This window comes from Dendropsophus ebraccatus, chromosome 14, assembly GCF_027789765.1.
Source record: "Dendropsophus ebraccatus isolate aDenEbr1 chromosome 14, aDenEbr1.pat, whole genome shotgun sequence".
Classification (NCBI taxonomy): domain Eukaryota; kingdom Metazoa; phylum Chordata; class Amphibia; order Anura; family Hylidae; genus Dendropsophus; species Dendropsophus ebraccatus.
The window spans coordinates 17,769,064-17,790,380 of NC_091467.1; the positions used below are offsets into that span (position 1 = coordinate 17,769,064).

A 21,317-nucleotide genomic window follows, 5' to 3' on the forward strand; every position below is an offset into this window, starting at 1 on the left:
AGCGCCGATCTGCTAGATCTGCGCTTGTTTACTGGGCCTATTCCATGGCCCCGATGATCGTGAAACAAGGGCTGCAGGGACATTGTTACCGATGTCCTTGCAGCCCTTTTTATATACATTACCTGTCCGGGCGCAGGTCTTCTTCTCCCAGTCCCGCGCGGCAGCATCGGCTTCGGAGCGGGGCTGTCTGAACTGACAGACCGCTCAGCCAATCACTGGCCACGGCGTTTCCGGACAGTGATTGGCTGAGCGGTCTGTAAGTTCAGACAGCCCCGCTCCGAAGCCGATGCTGCCGCGCGGGATCGGTAGTAAGAAGAAGACGACCACCAAGTAGTGAGAAATGGGAAAGGTGTTATGAAAAGTGTGAAGGAGAAGGGAACTAGAGGTTAGGGGTTGAAGGGGTGCTTTCTTATGGCAGACTGGGGGAGAGGGGGGGGGGGAATTTGGCGAATTTCTGTATGTTTTTTTTTTTTTTTTTCTTTCCTGTAACACATGTTTGTATATGGAATACTGTTATGATGCAGTAATGATGTTATTTTTATGGAAAAATTGAAAGGGGGAAAAAATATAAAAATAAAGAGATAATTATAATATAAAAAAAAAAAAAAGAAGAAGACCTGCGCCCGGACAGGTAATGTATGGTTCTGCTGAAATCATCGGCGTGCACTGCTATTCAACCGTAGCGATGCGCTGGTGGTGAATGACAATATTAGGTCTGAACCTAAATGAACGATCAACCGATGACATGATCATCGGCTGATCGTTCTCTCTATTCCACCGAGCGAAAATCGATCCAAATGGGGCAGATTCGGACGATTATCGCTCCTGTGGAATAGGGCCCTTCGCCTATACTCTAGGATCTGGGGAAATACATCAGTAGGAGAAATCAGAACATTTTTACTAAAAGGTAAAGCTACATTTTACAAATTGAAGGGATACAGCCTAAAAAATATAAACAGGATTACATTTAATAAAGGAAAAGGATTATTATTTTAAAAATAGATGTATTTTATGGGAAGGCTGCATCCTACAAGCTCAGTCACATTTACCATATCCCCTTATCCTGGGAACTAGGGGAAAGTAGCCATAATCCTCATCTGTTTTTATGAATAGGGGAGGCTTTGTATGACCCCATCTGTATATATTGTCATTCCTCTTTTATAGATCTTTATATATACTTCTGTATTATCAATGAGTGGTTAGGATGCAGCCTCCGTATTAGGTTCAGCCATATAGACACAACGCACAGACGATAGATGACGCTATGGAAAGGGGGGTGAAGCCAGGATACCACCTGCATGCCAATAACTTCTACCTTATAAGCAACAAAGCCTGGTTAGGACCAGACACCAATCATGACTATCTGACTAGGTTTAATTTTAACATTGCATACTAGCATATATCTGGTACACATAAGAATAAGCATTACCCTAGCATAAAGCAGCATTCAGGCAAGCTAATACAGCCAAAAGAGGGGGGGCTGGGGATGGTGGGTGTTCAATTTGCACTTACCTTCCATATACACCCACCATGTTTTAACCTCCCCATAACACAACTAAGAATAGCAAGTGCTGCTCAGAAATTGGTTACTCCCTGTTATGTCAAAGCAAAAAAGTGTTAAAGCCCTGAACTGATCTGAAGAGCTTGTGAATTAAAACTAGGCAACAATGACAAGCTAAGAAAGTGGATAATAGTAAGAAGACAAAGCGAAGAGAGACATGGATGGCTAGGTATATGTATAGCAAGAAAGGCTAAGTAAGACAGGAGAATACAGGGTGGGCCGTATACATTACAGCAGTAACCAGAACTCTTTAGCCTTCGATAGGATTGTTCCTGGATAAAAAGAAGGTTTTGTCCTTCATGGGAACCAAAATTACCGGCTTAGGCTATTTACTGTGAAGCAGGAAGGAAAGGAAGGGGAGGAGCGGTGTAAGCAGGAGTAAGGAAGGGGAGGAGCAGTGTAAGCAGGAGTAAGGAAGGGGAGGAGCAGTGTAAGCAGGAGTAAGGAAGGGGAGGAGCGGTGTAAGCAGGAGTAAGGAAGGGGAGGAGCAGTGTAAGCAGGAGTAAGGAAGGGGAGGAGCAGTGTAAGCAGGAGTAAGGAAGGGGAGGAGCAGTGTAAGCAGGAGTAAGGAAGGGGAGGAGCAGTGTAAGCAGGAGTAAGGAAGGGGAGGAGCAGTGTAAGCAGGAGTAAGGAAGGGGAGGAGCAGTGTAAGCAGGAGTAAGGAAGGGGAGGAGCAGTGTAAGCAGGAGTAGGTAAGGGGAGGAGCAGTGTAAGCAGGAGTAAGGAAGGGGAGGAGCATGTAAGCAGGAGTAAGGAAGGGGAGGAGCAATGTAAGCAGGAGTAAGGAAGGGGAGGAGCAGTGTAAGCAGGAGTAAGGAAGGGGAGGAGCAGTGTAAGCAGGAGTAAGGAAGGGGAGGAGCAGTGTAAGCAGGAGTAAGGAAGGGGAGGAGCAGTGTAAGCAGGAGTAAGAAAGGGGAGGAGCAGTGTAAGCAGGAGTAAGAAAGGGGAGGAGCAGTGTAAGCAGGAGTAAGAAAGGGGAGGAGCAGTGTAAGCAGGAGTAAGAAAGGGGAGGAGCAGTGTAAGCAGGAGTAAGGAAGGGGAGGAGCAGTGTAAGCAGGAGTAGGTAAGGGGAGGAGCAATGTAAGCAGGAGTAAGAAAGGGGAGGAGCAGTGTAAGCAGGAGTAAGAAAGGGGAGGAGCAGTGTAAGCAGGAGTAAGAAAGGGGAGGAGCAGTGTAAGCAGGAGTAAGGAAGGGGAGGAGCAGTGTAAGCAGGAGTAGGTAAGGGGAGGAGCAGTGTAAGCAGGAGTAAGGAAGGGGAGGAGCAGCGTAAGCAGGAGTAAGGAAGGGGAGGAGCAGTGTAAGCAGGAGTAAGAAAGGGGAGGAGCAGTGTAAGCAGGAGTAAGAAAGGGGAGGAGCAGTGTAAGCAGGAGTAAGGAAGGGGAGGAGCAGTGTAAGCAGGAGTAGGTAAGGGGAGGAGCAGTGTAAGCAGGAGTAAGGAAGGGGAGGAGCAGCGTAAGCAGGAGTAAGGAAGGGGAGGAGCAGTGTAAGCAGGAGTAAGGAAAGGGAGGAGCAGTGTAAGCAGGAGTAAGGAAGGGGAGGAGCAATGTAAGCAGGAGTAAGGAAGGGGAGGAGCAATGTAAGCAGGAGTAAGGAAGGGCAGGAGCAGTGTAAGCAGGAGTAAGGAAGGGGAGGAGCAATGTAAGCAGGAGTAAGGAAGGGGAGGAGCAGTGTAAGCAGGAGTAAGAAAGGGGAGGAGCAGTGTAAGCAGGAGTAAGGAAAGGGAGGAGCAGTGTAAGCAGGAGTAAGGAAGGGGAGGAGCAATGTAAGCAGGAGTAAGGAAGGGCAGGAGCAGTGTAAGCAGGAGTAAGGAAGGGGAGGAGCAGTGTAAGCAGGAGTAAGGAAGGGGAGGAGCAGTGTAAGCAGGAATAAGGAAGGGGGGAGTAGTGTAAGAATCTAGGCTGGGGTCAGGAAGGGGAGAAGGCATGTAGACGCAAGTTGGGAAAGGGAGGAACAGACTAACCGTGTGTAAGTAAAGGGAGGAACAATGTGAAGAGGCAACAGGATAAAGGCAAATATTGTAAATAAATGTCTGGAATAAAAAAAACTGTGAATGCAGATGGCAGAAAAGGGTGAAGAATGTAAAGCAGGTAGTAGTAGGGGGTATAGTATGTAAGCAAGCAACACAGCAAAACACTGAAAACACTAAGGAAAAACAAATAAGGGCTAATAGTGGAGTAAGACAAAAGGAAAGCGATAGAGAAGTAAATGTCAAAGAGAAATTACAAAACAAAGGAGACAAGAAAATAATAAATAAAAAAGTAAAAATAAATAAAAAGTGAAGAAAGGAAGCAGAATGCAGCAATAAGGCAGGCAAAGTAAGCAATAGGGGCTGAAAGACAGAAGCAGAAAGAAATTGCATATATCCCAGCAGAGCACATAGGACCATAATAACGGTAACAGGAACATTTCACTCTCTCTGAATACGATCACTCTTGTAGAACAATATATAGAGGACGTTGTTTCCGTTCTTCAGTCTGCAGGGTGGTTGCTGGCAAGCAATGGTTATAAAAAAGAAAGCAATCCACTTCTGCAGGAGTACATATATAAGACGTTATCAGTCTCATAGCTACACTCCCAATACAGCAGTACAAAGGTTAATAAACCTGTACTATGCGGGAGGAGAAAACACGTAAGACACCGACCTAGCATCGTGTCAATGTCTGAAATCAGGAGACAAAGAAACGCTGACCTCATCGAAAAATTGTTGGGTTTTGCGCAGGATAAACTTTAATTCTGTCAACTCCAGAAAGTTCCTCTTCAAAGCCTCCTGGTTGGTGTTAATCTCCTTCAGTTCATTCTCGATCTTCTCAAAATTGGCCTAATAATAAGGGATATTAGATGGTTAGTAAAGAAGCAAGAAGGCAACAATGCGTTATAAAAAACACATTGTAAGGATGGAGCTACTGCAACACTACAACCCTCAGCATGCCGTGACAGTTTGTGGTTGGAGACCACTGCTCGACCTTTCCATTTCACGCAGATGAGCTCCGCTGTCAATCTATAATGCTGGTCATCTGCAGCCAAAGGCATTTTAGGATTCCCACCACTGAGAATTCATATAATGGCTATTCAGAGCCACCATTTGTTTATATTTAAAGGGATATTCCAGTGAACGTTTTTTTATCTTTCAAATCAACTTTTATCAAAAAGTTATACAGATTTCTAAATTACTTCTATTTAAAAATATCCACTCTTCCAGTACTTTTCAGCTGCTGCGTGTCCTGCAAGAAGTGGTGTATTCTTTCCACCTTGACACAGTGCTCTCTGCTGCCACCTCTGTCCATGTCAGGAACTGTCCAGAGCATAGAAAACCTTTCCTGGACAACAGTTGATTTGAAAGAAAAAAAATCCCCATTTAAATATATATACAAATGGTGGCTACCACTAGCCAATAATAGAAATTCTCAGTGGTGGAAATCCTAAGCTGTCTACTTTAATAAATGTTATGTGGATGGTAGTTTTAAGAGGGCATTTACATCTGAAACCAACATGACCGAAATAAGAATACCCAGCATAACACAGCTACAGGATTATGCGGTTTCTGTAATTCCCAGACATGAAAAGGCGCTACAGAAATAGTGTCGCTTGCTGTGCAAGTCCTATACCTCCCATTTTCCTCTATGCCAAATCTGTTGTTTTCATAATCCTGGACACCTCTGGATGGGGGAGGACTACAGAAACAGGTATCGGCTCAGGTGTGGGATTTGCCACAAAATGTCTGAGATGGAAATATGGAAGGATAAAGGGCCAATACATAAACAAGCAGCTTCAGTCTCACCTCCAGGTCAATCATGTCTCTAGGAAATGGCACCTCCGGGTTCTCTCCTGTGTCTAGAATCGGGATACTTGCTTTTTTAATCTCCTTCTCCACAAACCCTGAAAGAAAAAGATCGAACAAGCACTAGTTATGCGACAATCTTATTGGGATTACAACAAAGCAGAGAAACGCTATTAGACCGAGGTCCGGACTACATAGAAAACTTTGGCCAATATTGCCCAGTGCAACAGGGCGAGCGATCAGCCAAGGAACAAGGCATAGCAATAGAATTAGAAAACCAGTGCTGATCTAAAAGATCAGTGCTCCTCTGTATCGGGAATCAGCCCACCACATCAATGAATGATAACAGAAACCTACGCAGTTTACGGTCCATCTCCTCGCATCTTCTGACCTCGTTGACAAACTTCCTCTGGAAAACGTTGACATCAGGATTTAACTGAAAAAAAAGAAAGAAAAAAAATGATACGCAGGTGCCCTTCTTCCACTGCTCTTTAGTCATCCTTTCACTGGTTCCCAGTTGGATCACGCTAGGTGGGTACTAACCACCAGGCCCGCTTCTGCCATGAGGCAGAATGAGCCTTCCGCCTCAGGCGGCAGATTTTGCGGTCCGGCAGGGGGGCGGCATTATGTACCCCCTGCTGTCATTTTTGTTAAGTATCACTTAACAAAAATTACAGAGGCCGCTCACCTGTCCCATCGCCCGCGCTCTCCACATCCCGTCAGGTCCCGCAACGTCACCCTGCAGCTGTCACGGACCTCCAGGCTGTGGTGAGTGCCCGGGGTCGGTGGGGGACGCGCTGGGGTGATCGAGTCGCACGGGGCTGCCCCGCGCGACCCGATCACCCCACTCACTCACCACAGCCTGGAGGTCTGTGACCGCTGTAGGGTCACGTCGGGCGACCTGACGGGATGTGGAGACAGCGAAGAGCGCGGGCCGGCAGCGGCGTGGGACAGGTGAGCGGCTGGCTGGGGGGGGGGGGGGGTGGGAGGGGGGCGATGCCGGCCATCACTCAGGGCGGCCCCCTGAGGTTTGCCTCAGGCGGCAGAGACCCCAGAATCGGCCCTGCTAACCACTGCATACTAGTAACACCCCACAAGTCCTGCCATCCTTCAGATGGTCTGACCCAGTTCTCTAGTCATCACAATTTAAAGGGGTGCTCCGGGGAAATAGGTTTTCTTTTCTGTGCTCCTGGTGTCAGAAAGTTATATAGATTTGTAATTTACTTCTATTTAAAAATTTCAAGTCTTCAATTTCAAGTTGTACAACGGCCGTGATTATTACGAAAATATATGTTACCTTGCTGTCTATGGGATCCCGGACGGAGCACATACACATAGTATACACTCCGGACGGGATCCCTAGCGGCGCCGCAAGCAACTGACATGTCAATTTTCTGTGCCCTCTATTCATTGAATAGCAGCCGCAGAAAACCATGTCAGTGCACACTGTGGAGCGCGCGGCTCCGGCCGCTCGTTCCATAGTGTGCAGTGAAGAGTTCTGATGCGGGCACACACGGCCGGACTGATCTTTTCAGAGACAGGCCGTTCCATGACCCGTCTGGTCTCTTACGCAATGTGAACATTGCCTGACAGTGCTCTCTGCTGCCACCTCTGTCCATGACAGGAACTGTCCAGAGTGGGAGAGGTTTTCTATGGGGATTTGCTTCTGATCCTGACATGGACAGAGGTGGCAGCAGAAAGAACTAGTTCAGAGTGGGAAAAACAAAAACACTTCAAGCATGACATACAGCAACTAATAAGTGTTGGAAGATTTTTAAATAGGTAAATTACAAATCTGTATTACTTTTTGACACCAGTTGATTTAAAAAATGTAATTATTTTCCCAGAGTTCCACTTTAAGGGTAAACACATAAGGCAGTGGGTGCTTCCAGTAGTCCAGTGGGTGGTCCTACAGAGCTGTCTATCAGTGAGTAGGATTGCCTCTTATAAAGGAAGTCTATCTATTCAGCAACTTCAAATCACATACATATATACAGACAAGACCTGATGATACTGAGGAAAATACCGAAACAGGAAACGGTTTCCCTTTGTAATTTCCTGATATTGTCTATTCTGAAGAACTAGCGCTGACATTCAGCAGGCAATCCTCTTTCCTTAGAACAAAGATGAGGAACCTGCGGACCTCCAGCTGTTGCAAAACTACAATTCCCATCAAGCCTGGACAGCCAATGGCTGTCCAGGCATGATGGGAATTGTAGTTTTGCAACAGCTGGAGGACTGAAGGTTAGAAGAACAGATGTTTCTTTCCTCTCAGACGCCCACACGGGGTAGGTCACTGTACATAAGATCAGCAATGTCACCTTTCGGTCACACCTTCTTCAGACCTATGGAACTAAAGCTTATTCACTGTGTAAATAGAAAAGTGTCCCAATGTTTAATTTCTCACATATCAGTTTGTGGTCGCTTAATAGAAAGATTGAGATTAAAACAAGAAGAGATCTTGATAGGGTGAGGAAGTGAAAATGACAGTAATAAATGTATACACAGGGCGACCGCGTGGTTAGATGTATCGTCATGCATGGACCTAGTCACTTCTGTTAAAGGGGGGAAAAAAAAATTCAAAATGTATTTTTGTTTTTGATTTTACTATCTATGTTCTAAAAGATGCCTGAAATCTGTCAGTTTTCATTCTGACCACTAACCCAAAAACTAAGCAGAGACTTCCTGTTCTCCACAGATGACTTTGCAGCAGTGTCCTCCTTACAGGGTTACTGTGAAAGGTGACAGTCTATGGGTACAACACTAGTCTCAATAGCTAAAAGGGGTATTCCATTCATTCATAACTTCTGATATGTTGCTGCTCATGGTGAGACTAACACTCTCTTTCATGCTCGTTATTATCTATTCAGTCTCCTTCCCCCAGTTCTGAGCTGATGCTTTCTGCTGAAAACACAAAAATCTTTGTGTGAGCTTCTCTCTCTGTTTTCCCCTATTTTTGAGAGAGATGATGTAAACAAGTCCCTGACAGGCTTTATCTGTAACATTGTAGCTTCTTTGTAATGCTGGGAGTGTTTATCTGAGGTCAAGTTGCTAATGAACTCACTGTGATTAAAGGGGTTATCCAGTGCTACAAAAACATGGCCACTTTCTTTCAGAGACAACACGACTCTTGTCTCTAGTTCAAGTGTGGTTTGCAATTAAGCTCCATTCACTTCAATGGAACTAAGCAGCAAAACCCCGCCCAAACTGGAGACAAGAGTGGGGCTGTCTCTGGAAGAAAGTGGCCATGTTTTTGTAGCACTGAAAAACCCCTTTAACCCTCCCAGCATTACAAAGAAGCTATAATGTTGCAGATGAAGCCAGTCAGGGACTTGTGTACATCAGCTGTCTCAGAAGGGAGGGGAAGACAGAGAGGAAAGCTCCCACACAGATTATTGTGTTTTCAACAGAAAGCAGCAGCTCAGAACTGGGGGAAGGAGACTGAATAGATAATAACAAGCATGGAAGGAATTGTTAGTCTCACCATGAGCAGCAACATACCAAAAGTTATGTTTGAGTGGAATACCCCTTTTAGCACAGAGTTTAGCCTCCTCCACCCTGAAGAATGACCTCTGCATAGGTCACAGAGCATGCCTAGAAAACGCTCCAATGCTAATAAAAAGGGTCTGGGCCTGACTACTGTGTCAATGGTCCTTAGGGCTTGCTGGAAGGAAACTCTCTAAGGTCTGCTAACAAGTGGCTGAAGTTTAGGTTTCATATGCCACAAGCATATAAAGTCATGTCTTTTTGCAGTGGCCAATGGCCAAACAATGTTGGGGCACCCCTGTACCCTAAGGGGCCACTGCAGGGGCTGTACATTGTTTTGTAGCTTGTACTGTCAATGTCAGTGCGACTCAGTAGGAAGTAAGGAGGATGCAATGTTCATATAGACAACCGCCCCAGTTCACACCGAGACACAGGAAATTGCGCTTACTGTCAGTCATCCCTCAACGTCCGAGTGTAATAATGGTGCAGCAATAATATAAGAAGGTATAATACACAGAAGCTGAGGTTACATAACAGATACCTGCACATCGGAGATAGAGATCGAGCATTATGTAAACTTACATCACGGAACTGTACTTTTCCCAGTTCTCCCAGTTCACTGACACAGCAGTAAGCAGCTTCAGACTGGAGAAAGAGCTGCGCCAATGTCATCTCTTCACTGCGGAAGAGCTCCCCCATCTTAGTGGATTTGACTGATTCTTATCCTAAACCAAAACTGAGCAAAAAAGAAAAACGGTCAGAAACAATTCTTACATATAACAAGATACAAGAGATGCGCGTTTCAAGTGGCCATTATATAACTTGTATATAGCATTTTTCACCAGTTTTCCCCTCAGCAGGCTTCATCTCTCATTTTCAGTTATCCCTGAGATAATGGGTATAGACTAGCTGCTATGACGCCTCCATATACAGCAGAGGAGGACATCCTGCTTTCCATAACACTATTTCTGTAACACATCCTCAGAAGAAGCAGCAGCAGCATGGAGGACAATATAGAGCAGTAATGAGTAGTGTAAGGCTGCATTCGCGCTTCACAGAGCACTACATTAAAGACAGCGATTCATGTGTCTGCACTAGGACTTGTGCTTTTGTTTTTTTGCAGCATAGATCACGGCCCCCTTACACACGTCCTGACATGTGAAATATTTAGGTTCTATGTCCTATCTGCAACTGCGGTCAGAACTACGGATGTGTGAATAAGGCCTAAGGCTGTCTTCAGACCAATTAGTATGCATTCATTTTAGAGGCGTAGTTTGTTGGGAAAATTTCTTTGAATCGACTGGTGTCAGAAAGTTATACAGATTTGTAAATGACTTCTATTTAAAAATCTCAAGTCTTCCTGTACTTATCAGCTGCTGTATGCCCTGCAGGATGTGGTGTATGCTTTCCAGTCTGACACAGTGCTCTTTGCTGCCACCTCTGTCCATGTCAGGAACTGTCCAGAGCAGGAGAGGTTTTCTATGGGGATTTGCTACTTCTCTGGACAGTTCCTGACATGGACAGAGGTGGCAGCAGAGAGCACCGTGTCAGACTGGAAAGAATACACCACTTCCAGTACTTATCAGCTGCTGTATGTCCTGTGGGAAGACTGGAGATTTTTTTAAATAGAAATAAATTACACATTTATTTCACTTTCTGACCCCAGTTCTCAGCATGATCACTGTAAGGCATCCTGACTATTTATTTTTCCGCCTTTACAAGGATTGCCTGAATTAGAAGATCAAATACTCCAGAAGAAGCCATAGCAGAAAACAGCATAGACCTAGACAATCCGAGCCCACTCATTATAATGCAAACTATGTAACGTCCAATGTGAACGATCCCTTTCATCCCTGTGATTTACCATGACACCCATGTTATGAAGAAAGGCAAAATGTATCAGATATCCGAAGACCCCCATAAACAAGCCATTGCTCAGGGTCCTAACTTGTACATGGGACATCTGTAACCTCACAATGTAAATGAATCTCTACACATCTGGCCATAGGAGTGATACAATAGCTGGCAATAAATGAGATATCACACTCTCCCCATGTAGGACCCCCACCGTCTATGAAAGCCTTCATGTGAGTGTATTAGGATGGCTTCTTATTACTGAAAATAAACATTTTACGGACTCTGCACAAACATAAAAGACAGTATAAATGTAATACTATATCACTGCGTATCCTCAATCCCTCTATGCCAGGGGTAGGGAACCTTGGCTCTCCAGCTAAAGCTTTGGCTGTCCGGGCATGATGGGAGTTGTAGTTTTGCAACAGCTGGAGGGCCGAAGGTTCCCCATCCCTGCTCTATGCACATGCTTCTGGGTGCGATGCTAGCATTCTGCATTATAGTATAATAACCCATGTACAGACACGTAGTCTATGGGGGATGAACGACGCCAGATTTTACGAGGTAAACGGAAATCAGAAGCAGATCTCCTCAATCCCGCTGCCTGATAACCTTCTGTTTTCCAGCCAAGATTTCCAGGCTGGCTTATGGTAAGGCAATGTGACCAGGCAGGGCTGCAGTATAAAGCATGGAGGATAAGGGTATGTTCACACTAAGCAAATGTGGCGACACTCTGCCAGCCTCAGTGCGACACTGTTTGTCTAGGGGATGGCCAGCCCTCCCATAAATAAACAGTGTCACACTGAGGCAGGCAGACTTTCGCCACATTTGCACAGTGTGAACATACCCTAAGGGTGCATTCACACCTACAGGATCTGCAGCAGATCTGCAGCAGATTTGATGCTGTGTTCAGTTATTTAAATGAAATCTGCTGCAGAAAATCAGCTGCAGATCCTGTAGGTGTGAACGCACCATTAAAGAGCAAACCGGTACTTTCACATGAGTCTCTTTAGACAATGGAGCTAAACTGTAATCCCTAAGTATGCTTGGGTACTTATTAAGCCAAATGCAAGTACTTGACAGCCATGGATAGACATCCCCTTTAAAAGGGGTCCTCCAACAAAATAAAATCTTTCTATTCAACTGGTTTCAGAAAGTTATACAGATACAATTACAATTTACTTCTATCTAAAAATCTCAAGTCTTCCAGTACTTATCAGCTGCTGTATGTCCTGCAGGAAGCAGTGTATTCTTTCCAATCTGACACAGTGCTCTCTGCTGCCACCTCTGTCCATATCAGGAACTGTCCAGAGCTGTAGAAAATCCCCATAGAAAGCCTCCTGATATGGACAGAGGTGGCAGCAAAGAGCACTGTGTCAGACTGGAAAGAATACTCCACTTACTGCAGGACATACTGCAGTTGATAAGTGCTGGAAAACTGGAGATTTTTTAAACCGAAGTAAATTTTAAATCTATATATTTTTCTGAATCCAGTTGATCTAAAAAAAAAAAAAAAAAAGTTCACTAGAGTACCCCTTTAATGTAAGTGTTCGCTAACCTGTTCCTTCAACGGCTGCAAAGCTACAAATCCCACCATGACGGCTGTCAGGGCATAATGGGACCAGGATTTTTGCAACAGCTGGAGAGCGACAGGATAGGGGAAACTGGTCTACAATCTATCAATGGAGGGGATTCTCTTCTTGGATTGCAAGGTAGGTGTGTAGGGCAGGGGTAGGGAACCTTGGTTCTCCAGCTGTGGCAAAACTACAACTCCCATCATGCCTGGACAGCCAAAGCTTTAGCTTTGGCTGTCCAGGCATGATGGGAGTTGTAGTTTTGCCACAGCTGGAGAGCCAAAGTTCCCTACCCCTGCTATAGGGACAATGCAGGAGATGTACCTGTCAGGTAACAAGTGCGGTAAGATGGTAGCTGCACTTCTATCACTGACAGCTGTGCAAATACCACACCGCGCAAGGCGTCCTCAAGGATCTGAAGACAATAGGAAGGTTTATACAGCAGATCTCTTTAAGGATCAGTTGAGATAAATGTGACTACCGAAAATGGACATAGCCGAGCGAGTCAGATGGCCCCCGGGCGATAGAGACGTCACATGGTGAGCAGCTGACGACCGAGGAACGGAAAGCCAGTATGTGATGGATAGCGCCTGAAGTTTACACTGCTGCAGTCTTATTACTGCCAGAGTAATCCTACCTATTATTCAAGGGCTTTCAGAGCCGGAAAGTCTATTGTGCGAGGGACCATTTAAAGGGGACGTCTCGCCTAAACTTTTTTTCTTCTACTTGTTTTATTAAAGAATAAAATTGTAGTAATCTATTGAGCAATACACAGAACCAGTGCAGTAAGGAATAACGCATCACCTACAACCATCAAAGTACATGAAACGCTGTAAAAGAATCTAATAAAACAGCAGTTAGAGATATGCTTTACAGCAGCCCTATGGATACAAACATGGTGTAAAGTGAAACTGGCCCAGTTGCCCCTAGCAACCAATCAGATTCCACCTTTCATTCCTCACAGGCACTTTGGAAAATGAAAGGTGGAATCTGATTGGTTGCTAGGGGCAACTGAGCCAGTTTCACTTTACACCATGTTTGATAAATCTCCACCCAAGAAGAATAGAGTGGAGGCGACTCTATAGACTTCTATGAGAGAGTTGTCTACAAATACAATCACTAAGATTCTTACAAAATATGTTTAACATAAAAACTTGATTTAAAGGGAATCTGTACCCAAAAGCCACCCACCCCCAAACTTCTGATACCGATGGAAAGATGGATTCAGTCCATGATCTGTTCTGGGGTCCCTGTCGCTGCTGAGGGCGCCATTTTCTTAAAAAACATCTTTTAATCTGACAGTGCAGTGTCAAGGAGGCGAAGCCTATAGCATCTGTGCCCTAGGCCTGCGACGCCTCTTCACTCTCCTTCCCCACCCCCCCTCCTTGTCAATAGCGACGCTGGTGGGATTATTCTTCTTCAGCACATGCGAAATCCCGTACCAGCACATCAGAGAGGCATTGCGCTCCTTGACACTCTACTGATTAAAAGGGGTTATCCAGCGCTACAAAAACATGGCCACTTTCCCCCTACTGTTGTCTCCAGTTTGGGTGGGGTTTTGAAACTCAGTTCCATTGAAGTAAATGGAGCTTAATTGCAAACCACACCTGAACTGGAGACAACAGTAAGGGGAAAGTGGCCATGTTTTTGTAGTGCTGGATAACCCCTTTAAGAGATGGTTCTTGACAAAATAACACCATCAGCAGCCAAACAGACCCCAGAACAGAATATGGATTGAATCCACCTAATCGACAGTACCAGGGGTTCGAAGGGGGCTTTTGGAGTACAGATTCACTTTAAGGCTATGTTCACACAACGTGAACATTCGGCCGTTCCGTGACCGCGACTGGGTCACGGAACGGACGGTCTCTGCCCGGATCATCACGGCCGGTACTTAAGTACTGGCTGTATGATCTGTCCGGCCACAGAGCTCTGATGCAGGCGCATCAGCGCGTGCCCGCATCAGAGCGTCCCCCTACACACTATGGAGCGAGCGGCCGGAGCCGCTCGCTTCATAGTGTGAACTGACAGGGTTTCCTACGGCCGCAATTCATTGAATTGAGGCCGCAGAAAACTGACATGTCAGTTATTTACAGGGCCGCACGGGATCCCGGCCAGAGCGTATACGATGTGTATACGCTCCGGCCGGGATCCCATTGAAACTAAGGCATTGTTTCACCCAGCAAAAACTACAACCGTTGTTGCCATCGGCAACAATGGCCGTAGTTTTACGTAGTGTGAACATAGCCTAAACTAGTACATACTACGATCACTAATAGAGTGCCGCGAATCTACAATTTTTCACGGTTACTTGATACGTCCCATGCTACAATATGTTAGGGTATATTGTAGTCTGTCTGACAATTCAACTAATGGACAAACGGGCGTGAAATAAATTTTATTAATGTGAGTGAAATTTAGGTATCAGGCTTTTACGTTCACAACAACTATAACCCCAGACGTTTCAGGAACGAGAATACAATATATAAATGTGTGTAAGCGGGTACTCTAAGCTATTTCATGATGGTGACATTTTTAACAGATCCAACAATAGGTAATTTTCTAACAACACAATCCCTTGAAATAGATCTTCCAGAAATAGACTAGCACCCAGATTGGTTATTCATGCCTATAAATCTATACTAAGGTCCCTATGGTTCCCAAGTCACATCATGTGATATATGGTAAAAGATCCCTTTTCTGTGCTGCTGCCGGCCAAAGGCTGGAGTGGAACTGTATATAAATAGGAATCAATTAGAGATGAGTGAACCCGAGCGTGTGGCATTTGGGGAGGAGACGAAGAGAAAAGCTCACATACAGGTTTCTGTGTCTTCAGCCGAAAGCAGCAGCTCAGAAGTGGGGGAAGGAGACTGAATAGATAATAACAAGTATGGAAGGAATTGTCAGTGTCATCATGGGCAGCAACCTATCAAAAGTTATGTTTGAGTGGAATACCCCTTTAAGATTTAAGAAGCCTTTAGCACGGCTGCATGATGCTGTTGAATAGTCAGAGAGATAAGAACAGTTATCAGTCCTGAATATAATGATAATGTAACGTTGACGACAAAACCAGTGATCAGAGAGAAGGATCAGCCCTCTAAGACATAGGTGCCATTTGTTAGACTTATGACTTTCCCATAAGTACAGAAGGTACCTGCTAAATGTCACCGGCTCCGGGAAACAATACCGCCATTATAGAGACACCACTTCCTTATGATGTGGTCCATTGCTACCACTCAATGTCATGTGGTGTCTGTTCAAAGTCTTAAGCAACAACCACAAGAACATAACCTGTTTCTTAAAAGCCAGACACAGCTCAGTACTTTCCATTGTGTGCCGGGCATTGCTCCTCAGCCTAATTCACCATGGGGCCATTGAATAGGATGAAGAAGCTGTAATAAAATTTAAAAGGGAATCTTTCACAATTAAAATAAAATCTGCAGGCAGCATTTTCTAGAGCAGGAGGAGATAAGCAGAGTGATATACAGATTTGAGGGGAAAGTCCAGTCATTTATTGATATAAAGCTCTGCCTACTCTAAGTGGTCATGTGGGCGGTCCTACTCAGTGATTGACAGCTATCAATTCATGAGACTGCATAAAGAGACAGCTATTAATCACACTGCCCACTTGACTACATAGTCAAAATAAACTAAGTAGTAGAGATGAGCGAACCTGGAGCATGCTCGAGTCCATCCGAACCCGAACTTTCAGTATTTGATTAGCGGTGGCTGCTGAAGTTGGATAAAACCCTAAGGCTATGTGGAAAACATGGATATAGTCATTGGCTGTATCCATGTTTCCAGACAACCTTAGAGCTTTATCCAAGTTCAGCAGCCCCAGCTAATCAAATACCGAACATTCGGGTTCGGATGGACTCAAACACGAACCCGGTTCGCTCATCTCTACTAAGTAGTCAAGTGGGTGGTCTTACCCAGTGACAGACACTCTGCCGATTGGACAGAACTTTCAATGTGACAGCTTTCCTTTAATATAAGGTGCAGAGACAAGGCCATCAATATTAAAGGGGTTCTCTTGGCAAAACAAGAATGCGCTATCCATCCGGCTCCCCCAGTGTTGTGTGGGCGCTGAACAGCAGATCTGTGTGGGTGACTGGTGTCGGCACCCCACAGACTGATGACCTGTCCTGAGGATAGCTAGCCTATTTTGCCCTTAAAGCGGTTATCCAGTGCTACACAAACATGGCTACTTTTCCCCCTCTCTTGTCTCCAGTTTGGGTGGGGTTTCAAACTCAGTTCCATGGAAGTAAATGGAGCTTAATTGCAAACCGCACCTGAACTGGAGACAAGAGAGGGGGGAAAGTGGCCATGTTTTTGTAGCGCTGGATAACCCCTTTAAGTCCCTGTCTATACTGCAGGCTATGGACACATGTGATGCAGCTATATTACAGATACGTATGAGTCATACAGAACATATGGGAGACATCAGGCACATGGGTGTTCAGTCACCGCTCCGTCTTCCTGTGTGACATCTTATCAATCAATAACTGTACAGCAAGACCTTCCTATGTGACTAGGCCGGGGGTGGACACTAGGTAGACATGGCTACTAAAGACTTTTGTTAATCATTCTTCCCATTATCCGGGTTATCAAGAGGGGCCCCCGGCACCCCTGCAGTCTCACTATACTTTGACCTGAAGCCAGGAGGGCCGGTGGCTGATGGTGGAGTCACAGCGACCTGTTCCACAATGATTTACAAAGCCGAACAAAGAAACAATGGTAGCAGAACAAGGAGTCCTACCGGCGGTGTCATCGTATCCGGCTGAGAAATTATTCATGGGTGTCCTTCACCTAACAACGCTGAAGAGCTGCAGCCAGATGCTCTGCCATGGGCACAACATACTGCTGTGTATATAGATAGGAGATTGTCTTGTGCAAGTAAAGTGCACAACAGAGCGCTTCTCCCTCTATTTATTGACTGTGGGGTCTTAACACCCCAAAGTGTCTCTGTGACATGTTAAAAGTTTTTATTATTATTATTATTAGGGATGTTTTCCATTAATTGGATATCTACATAATGGAGTGGTGTACTGTCTTCTACTTAAAGGGGTACTTCAACAAAATATTTTTTTTCATTCAAATTAACTGGATTTAAAAAATGCCAGAGATTTGTAATTTACTTCTATCCAGTACTTATCTGCTGCTGTATGTCCTGCAGGAAGTGGTGTATTCTTTCCAGTCTGACACAGTGCTCTCTGCTGCCACCTCTGTCCATGTCAGGAACGGTCCGGAGCAGGAGAGGTTTTCTATGGGAATTTGCTACTGCTCTGGACAGTTCCTGACATGGACAGAGGGGGCAGCAGAGAGCACTGTGTCAGACTGGAAAGAATACGCCACTTCCTGCAGAACATACAGCAGCTGATAAGTACTTGAAGACTTAAAGTTTTAAATTAAAAATAAATAATTTACATATCTTTACATAGTTTCTGACACCAGCTAATTTAAAGAAGAAAAATTTCACCAGAGAACCCTTTTCAAAAGATTACCCAGTACGAGAAGAAATAAACACAGAAACAGTCCCATTCCTGTCCTTACGTTGTGTCTGAAATTGGTCAATGGAACTAGGTTGTAATACCACACAAAACATGAAAGGGGGAAGGGGCGCTAATTTTTTTTTATTTTTTTAAGAATCTGTCAGGTCAATACCAAGTACATAACTGTGGACACAGGCAGATAGGTGATAAAACAAATGATGCCTTTGTCTTTGCAAAGATATAAAAAAATTACACTGTTCCTTGGAAGCTGAAGCGCCACATTCTGACAGATTCCCTTTAAATGAGAAGTCCTGCGGATTATTTAGAGTGAAACCTAAAATCATTGGGCACCAACCGCGCATCGCTGCGTGGAATAGCGATGCGCGGTGGGCGACAGACGATTTCAGCAGCACCATATATGAGCAATAATGTAAATGAGCGCCGACCTGCCAGATCGGCACTCATTTACTGGGCCTATTCTACACCCCGATAATCGTTTAGCGAGGGCTGCAGGGACATCATTACCGATGTCCTTGCAGCCCTTGTTTAAACACCATACATTACCTACACATGTTGCAGGGCTTCTCCTGCGCTCCTCTTCCTTCCGGTCCTGCACCGAGCTTCAGCTTCGGTGCGGCCTGTCTTAGCTGACAGACCGCTCAGCCAATCACTGGCCAGGACCGTCACGGATAGTGATTGGCTGAGTGGTCTGTCAGCTCAGACAGGCCGCTCCCAAGCGGCTGCTGCATGCGGGAACGGGAGAAAGAGGAGCGCATGAGAAGCCCTGCAACATTTGTTGGTAATGTATGGTGTTTAACAAGGGCTGCAAGGACATCGGTAATGATGTCCCTGCAGCCCTCGCTAAACGATTATCGGGGCGTAGAATAGGCCCAGTAAACGAGCGCCGATCTGGCAGATCGGTGCTCATTCACATTATTGATCGGGTCCTATTCCACGGGCCGACCGTGGAATAGGACCCAAACAGTGACTAGAGCGGCGTCCCTCCCCAGTCACTGACTGGCTGAGTGGCCCCGGGACGTGTACACCCCGGAGCTCTGCCCTGCCACTGGCCGCAGGAACGTGGCCAGGTAAGTCAGTACTTGTAATCAATTTCCCCTTGCCCCTGCTGGATTTTATAATCCGCCGTACTTCCCCTTTAAATCTTGTATAACCACTTTAACAAAAGCTCAAACAAAAGCACCAGTCCTCACCAACTGAGACCTGCTGACTATATATTCACTGATGGGGAGGGGGGGCAAGAAGATGCAGTATATCAGGGTTATCTGCACCATCATATAAGAAGCAGCATGCAATTAGATGGGAACTGCGGCAAAACTACAACACCCAGCATGCCTCATACTGTGAGTTGTAGTTTAGCAGCAGCTGGAGAGGCGCAGGTTGTGGGGCATTGATTTAAAGAAGGCTTGGGGAACGTTCAGCTCTCCAGCTGTTGCAAAACTACAACTCCCATCATGCCTAGACAGCCGAAGGCTGTCCAGGCATGATGGGAGTTGTAGTTTTGCAACAGCTGGAGGGCTGAACGTTCCCCATGCCTGCCTTAGAAGAACTGGTCTCTGGATAGATAGGAGATAGATAGATAGTGATATACTATAGCAGCACTAGACAGATGGTAATAATAGATCCATGATGACACTGCAGCCATTGATGCATCTCTCTCCATACAATCCATATCCCAGCAGGGAAGGTGATACAATCCTATATATATCTGACCACAGAACCCTGCCCCCATATATATATATAACACCCCCATCCCAATCCGCCCTTATATCCCCCCATGATCCCCCCGATCCCCGTACCTTGTAGATGAGCGCACAGCATCAGCTGCCCCTTCCTCCTCCTTCAGCCCGGAGATCAGCCCCGTGACGTCACTTACGTCACCGCCAGGAGCGCTCGGGGAATGCGGCTCTCCTGCCCTCTCTCGTTTTCAACTTCAGTCACGAATAATAGAAGTCGCAAGTGGGCAGACGGTCTGTTCTACATATATCTAAGCAGCCATTACCCTGACGTTTAGTTATTTGTAGCGATATAAGATAACGCTGCCCACAAGCAACATGGCCGCCGGTGTGTGTCACGTGACGTGTCATCCTGATGGAATGGAGGGGGGGGGGGAGAGAGAATATGCCGCAGTGAGGAGGGAGGGATCACATGACTCACACTGCGCTCGTGACGTAGGCCGGTCAGCCGTTCGTGAGGCGACAGATGTGACGTCACCTCTTGTGTATTATAAAGGAGATATAGAAATAATTACAAAAAAAGAAAGAATATTAGGGCCTATGTAAATGAGGCTCCTGTCCATGTCTTATGCTAAAAGCAGAGGGCAGGTTCTTAAAGGGGTTGTCCTATCGAAGACAATGGTGTCATGTAGCTAGGTAACCGCCTCCCATAGCCAACGCTTTTTAAGGCTTAGTAAATGTATTTCGAGTGTTTTTTAATTTTAATAGTTTTTTTTGTTTGTTTTTTTATTCAAAAATAATGTTTTAGTACGTGTGTTTTTTGTTTTTTGTTTTTAGGAAAAGGGCAGCAATCCAGGGAAAAGTCCAAGTTTTTCTTTATCGAAGCTTCACATGCAGATACAGACTCGATATACGTGACTGATGCTGCGTTTACACGTAACGATTATCGTGCGAATTTGCGCGATAACGATCAAATTCGAACGATAATCGTATGTGTACATGCATGCGAACGATCAAACGACGAGCGAGAAATCGTTCATTTTGATCTTTGAACTTCTTCTCAAATCGTCATTGATCGTTCGCAAAAAATTTGCAGATCGTTCCGTGTGAACAGTCGTTCGCCGATTTTACCAATGTGTGAGATAGGCTTTAGCGATCGCAAAACGAATTTTCCGTACGATATATCGTACCGTCTAAACGCTGATCGTTATGAAAAAAAATCGTAACTCTGACATCGTTAATCGTACGATCGGGCCAATTATCGCTTCGTGTAAACGCAGCATGACGTGTTTCTATCACCTGGTGAACAACTGCAGGTGTGAGGAGCTGAACATTTTTACCATATATTTGTTGTTTTTATTTAGCTGCTTTTTTTTCCCTTGTCATGTGATTCAAAGATTTTACTTGGAAGAAAGGGAATAAATGCCAAAAAAAATTATAATAATACAACCTATATTTCCTTTTTTTTTTTTTAGACCAAGATTTAAAAAAAACAGTGGAGGGGGGCATCACCCTAGAGAAAAAACACCATAGCTACAATATAAATAAACTGGCACTGACCCAAAAAAACCCGCCATTTAGGGTGCCTTCACACCTACCGACTCGTAGCATAAATCTCGCTGCGAGTCTGGCAGGTCCTGGCAGTTCACTGTCACTATATAGCTCCCCCGCTGTGTCTGTATACATTACATGTCTCTTGCTGCACGGGTCTCGGCGTACTGCTCTCCCGCCCAGCCAATCAGTGGCTGCGGCTGGGCAACACACTGATTGGCCGGGCGGGAGAGCAGTACGCCGAGACCCGTGCAGCGAGGGGAGGTAATGTATACAGAGCGGGAGCCGGGCGGCAGCTGAAGGGGTTAAGGGGCCGGCAGAATTGCA

At 45.4% G+C, this 21,317-nt stretch overlaps 1 protein-coding gene across 6 annotated transcripts in view; it reads right to left on the reverse strand.

Annotated features, from left to right (window-relative positions):
• Positions 1-19,840, reverse strand: part of ATP6V0A1 (ATPase H+ transporting V0 subunit a1) — a 64,384-nt gene extending 44,544 nt beyond the window's left edge. For 2 of the 6 annotated variants that reach the window (XM_069951655.1, XM_069951653.1), the window contains exons 1-5: positions 19,563-19,839; positions 9,408-9,561; positions 5,697-5,775; positions 5,340-5,437; positions 4,251-4,379 (exon numbers count right to left, since the gene is read on the reverse strand). In XM_069951655.1, coding sequence (XP_069807756.1) covers positions 4,251-4,379; positions 5,340-5,437; positions 5,697-5,775; positions 9,408-9,524 — 423 coding nt within the window. In that variant the 5' untranslated portion in view covers positions 9,525-9,561; positions 19,563-19,839. Of the gene's footprint in view, positions 1-4,250; positions 4,380-5,339; positions 5,438-5,696; positions 5,776-9,407; positions 9,562-15,407; positions 15,646-19,562 lie in introns of all 6 variants that reach the window. The other 4 variants (XM_069951657.1, XM_069951656.1, XM_069951654.1 and 1 more) reach the window with 3 other exon arrangements.
• Between the last annotated feature and the right edge of the window lie 1,477 nt (positions 19,841-21,317).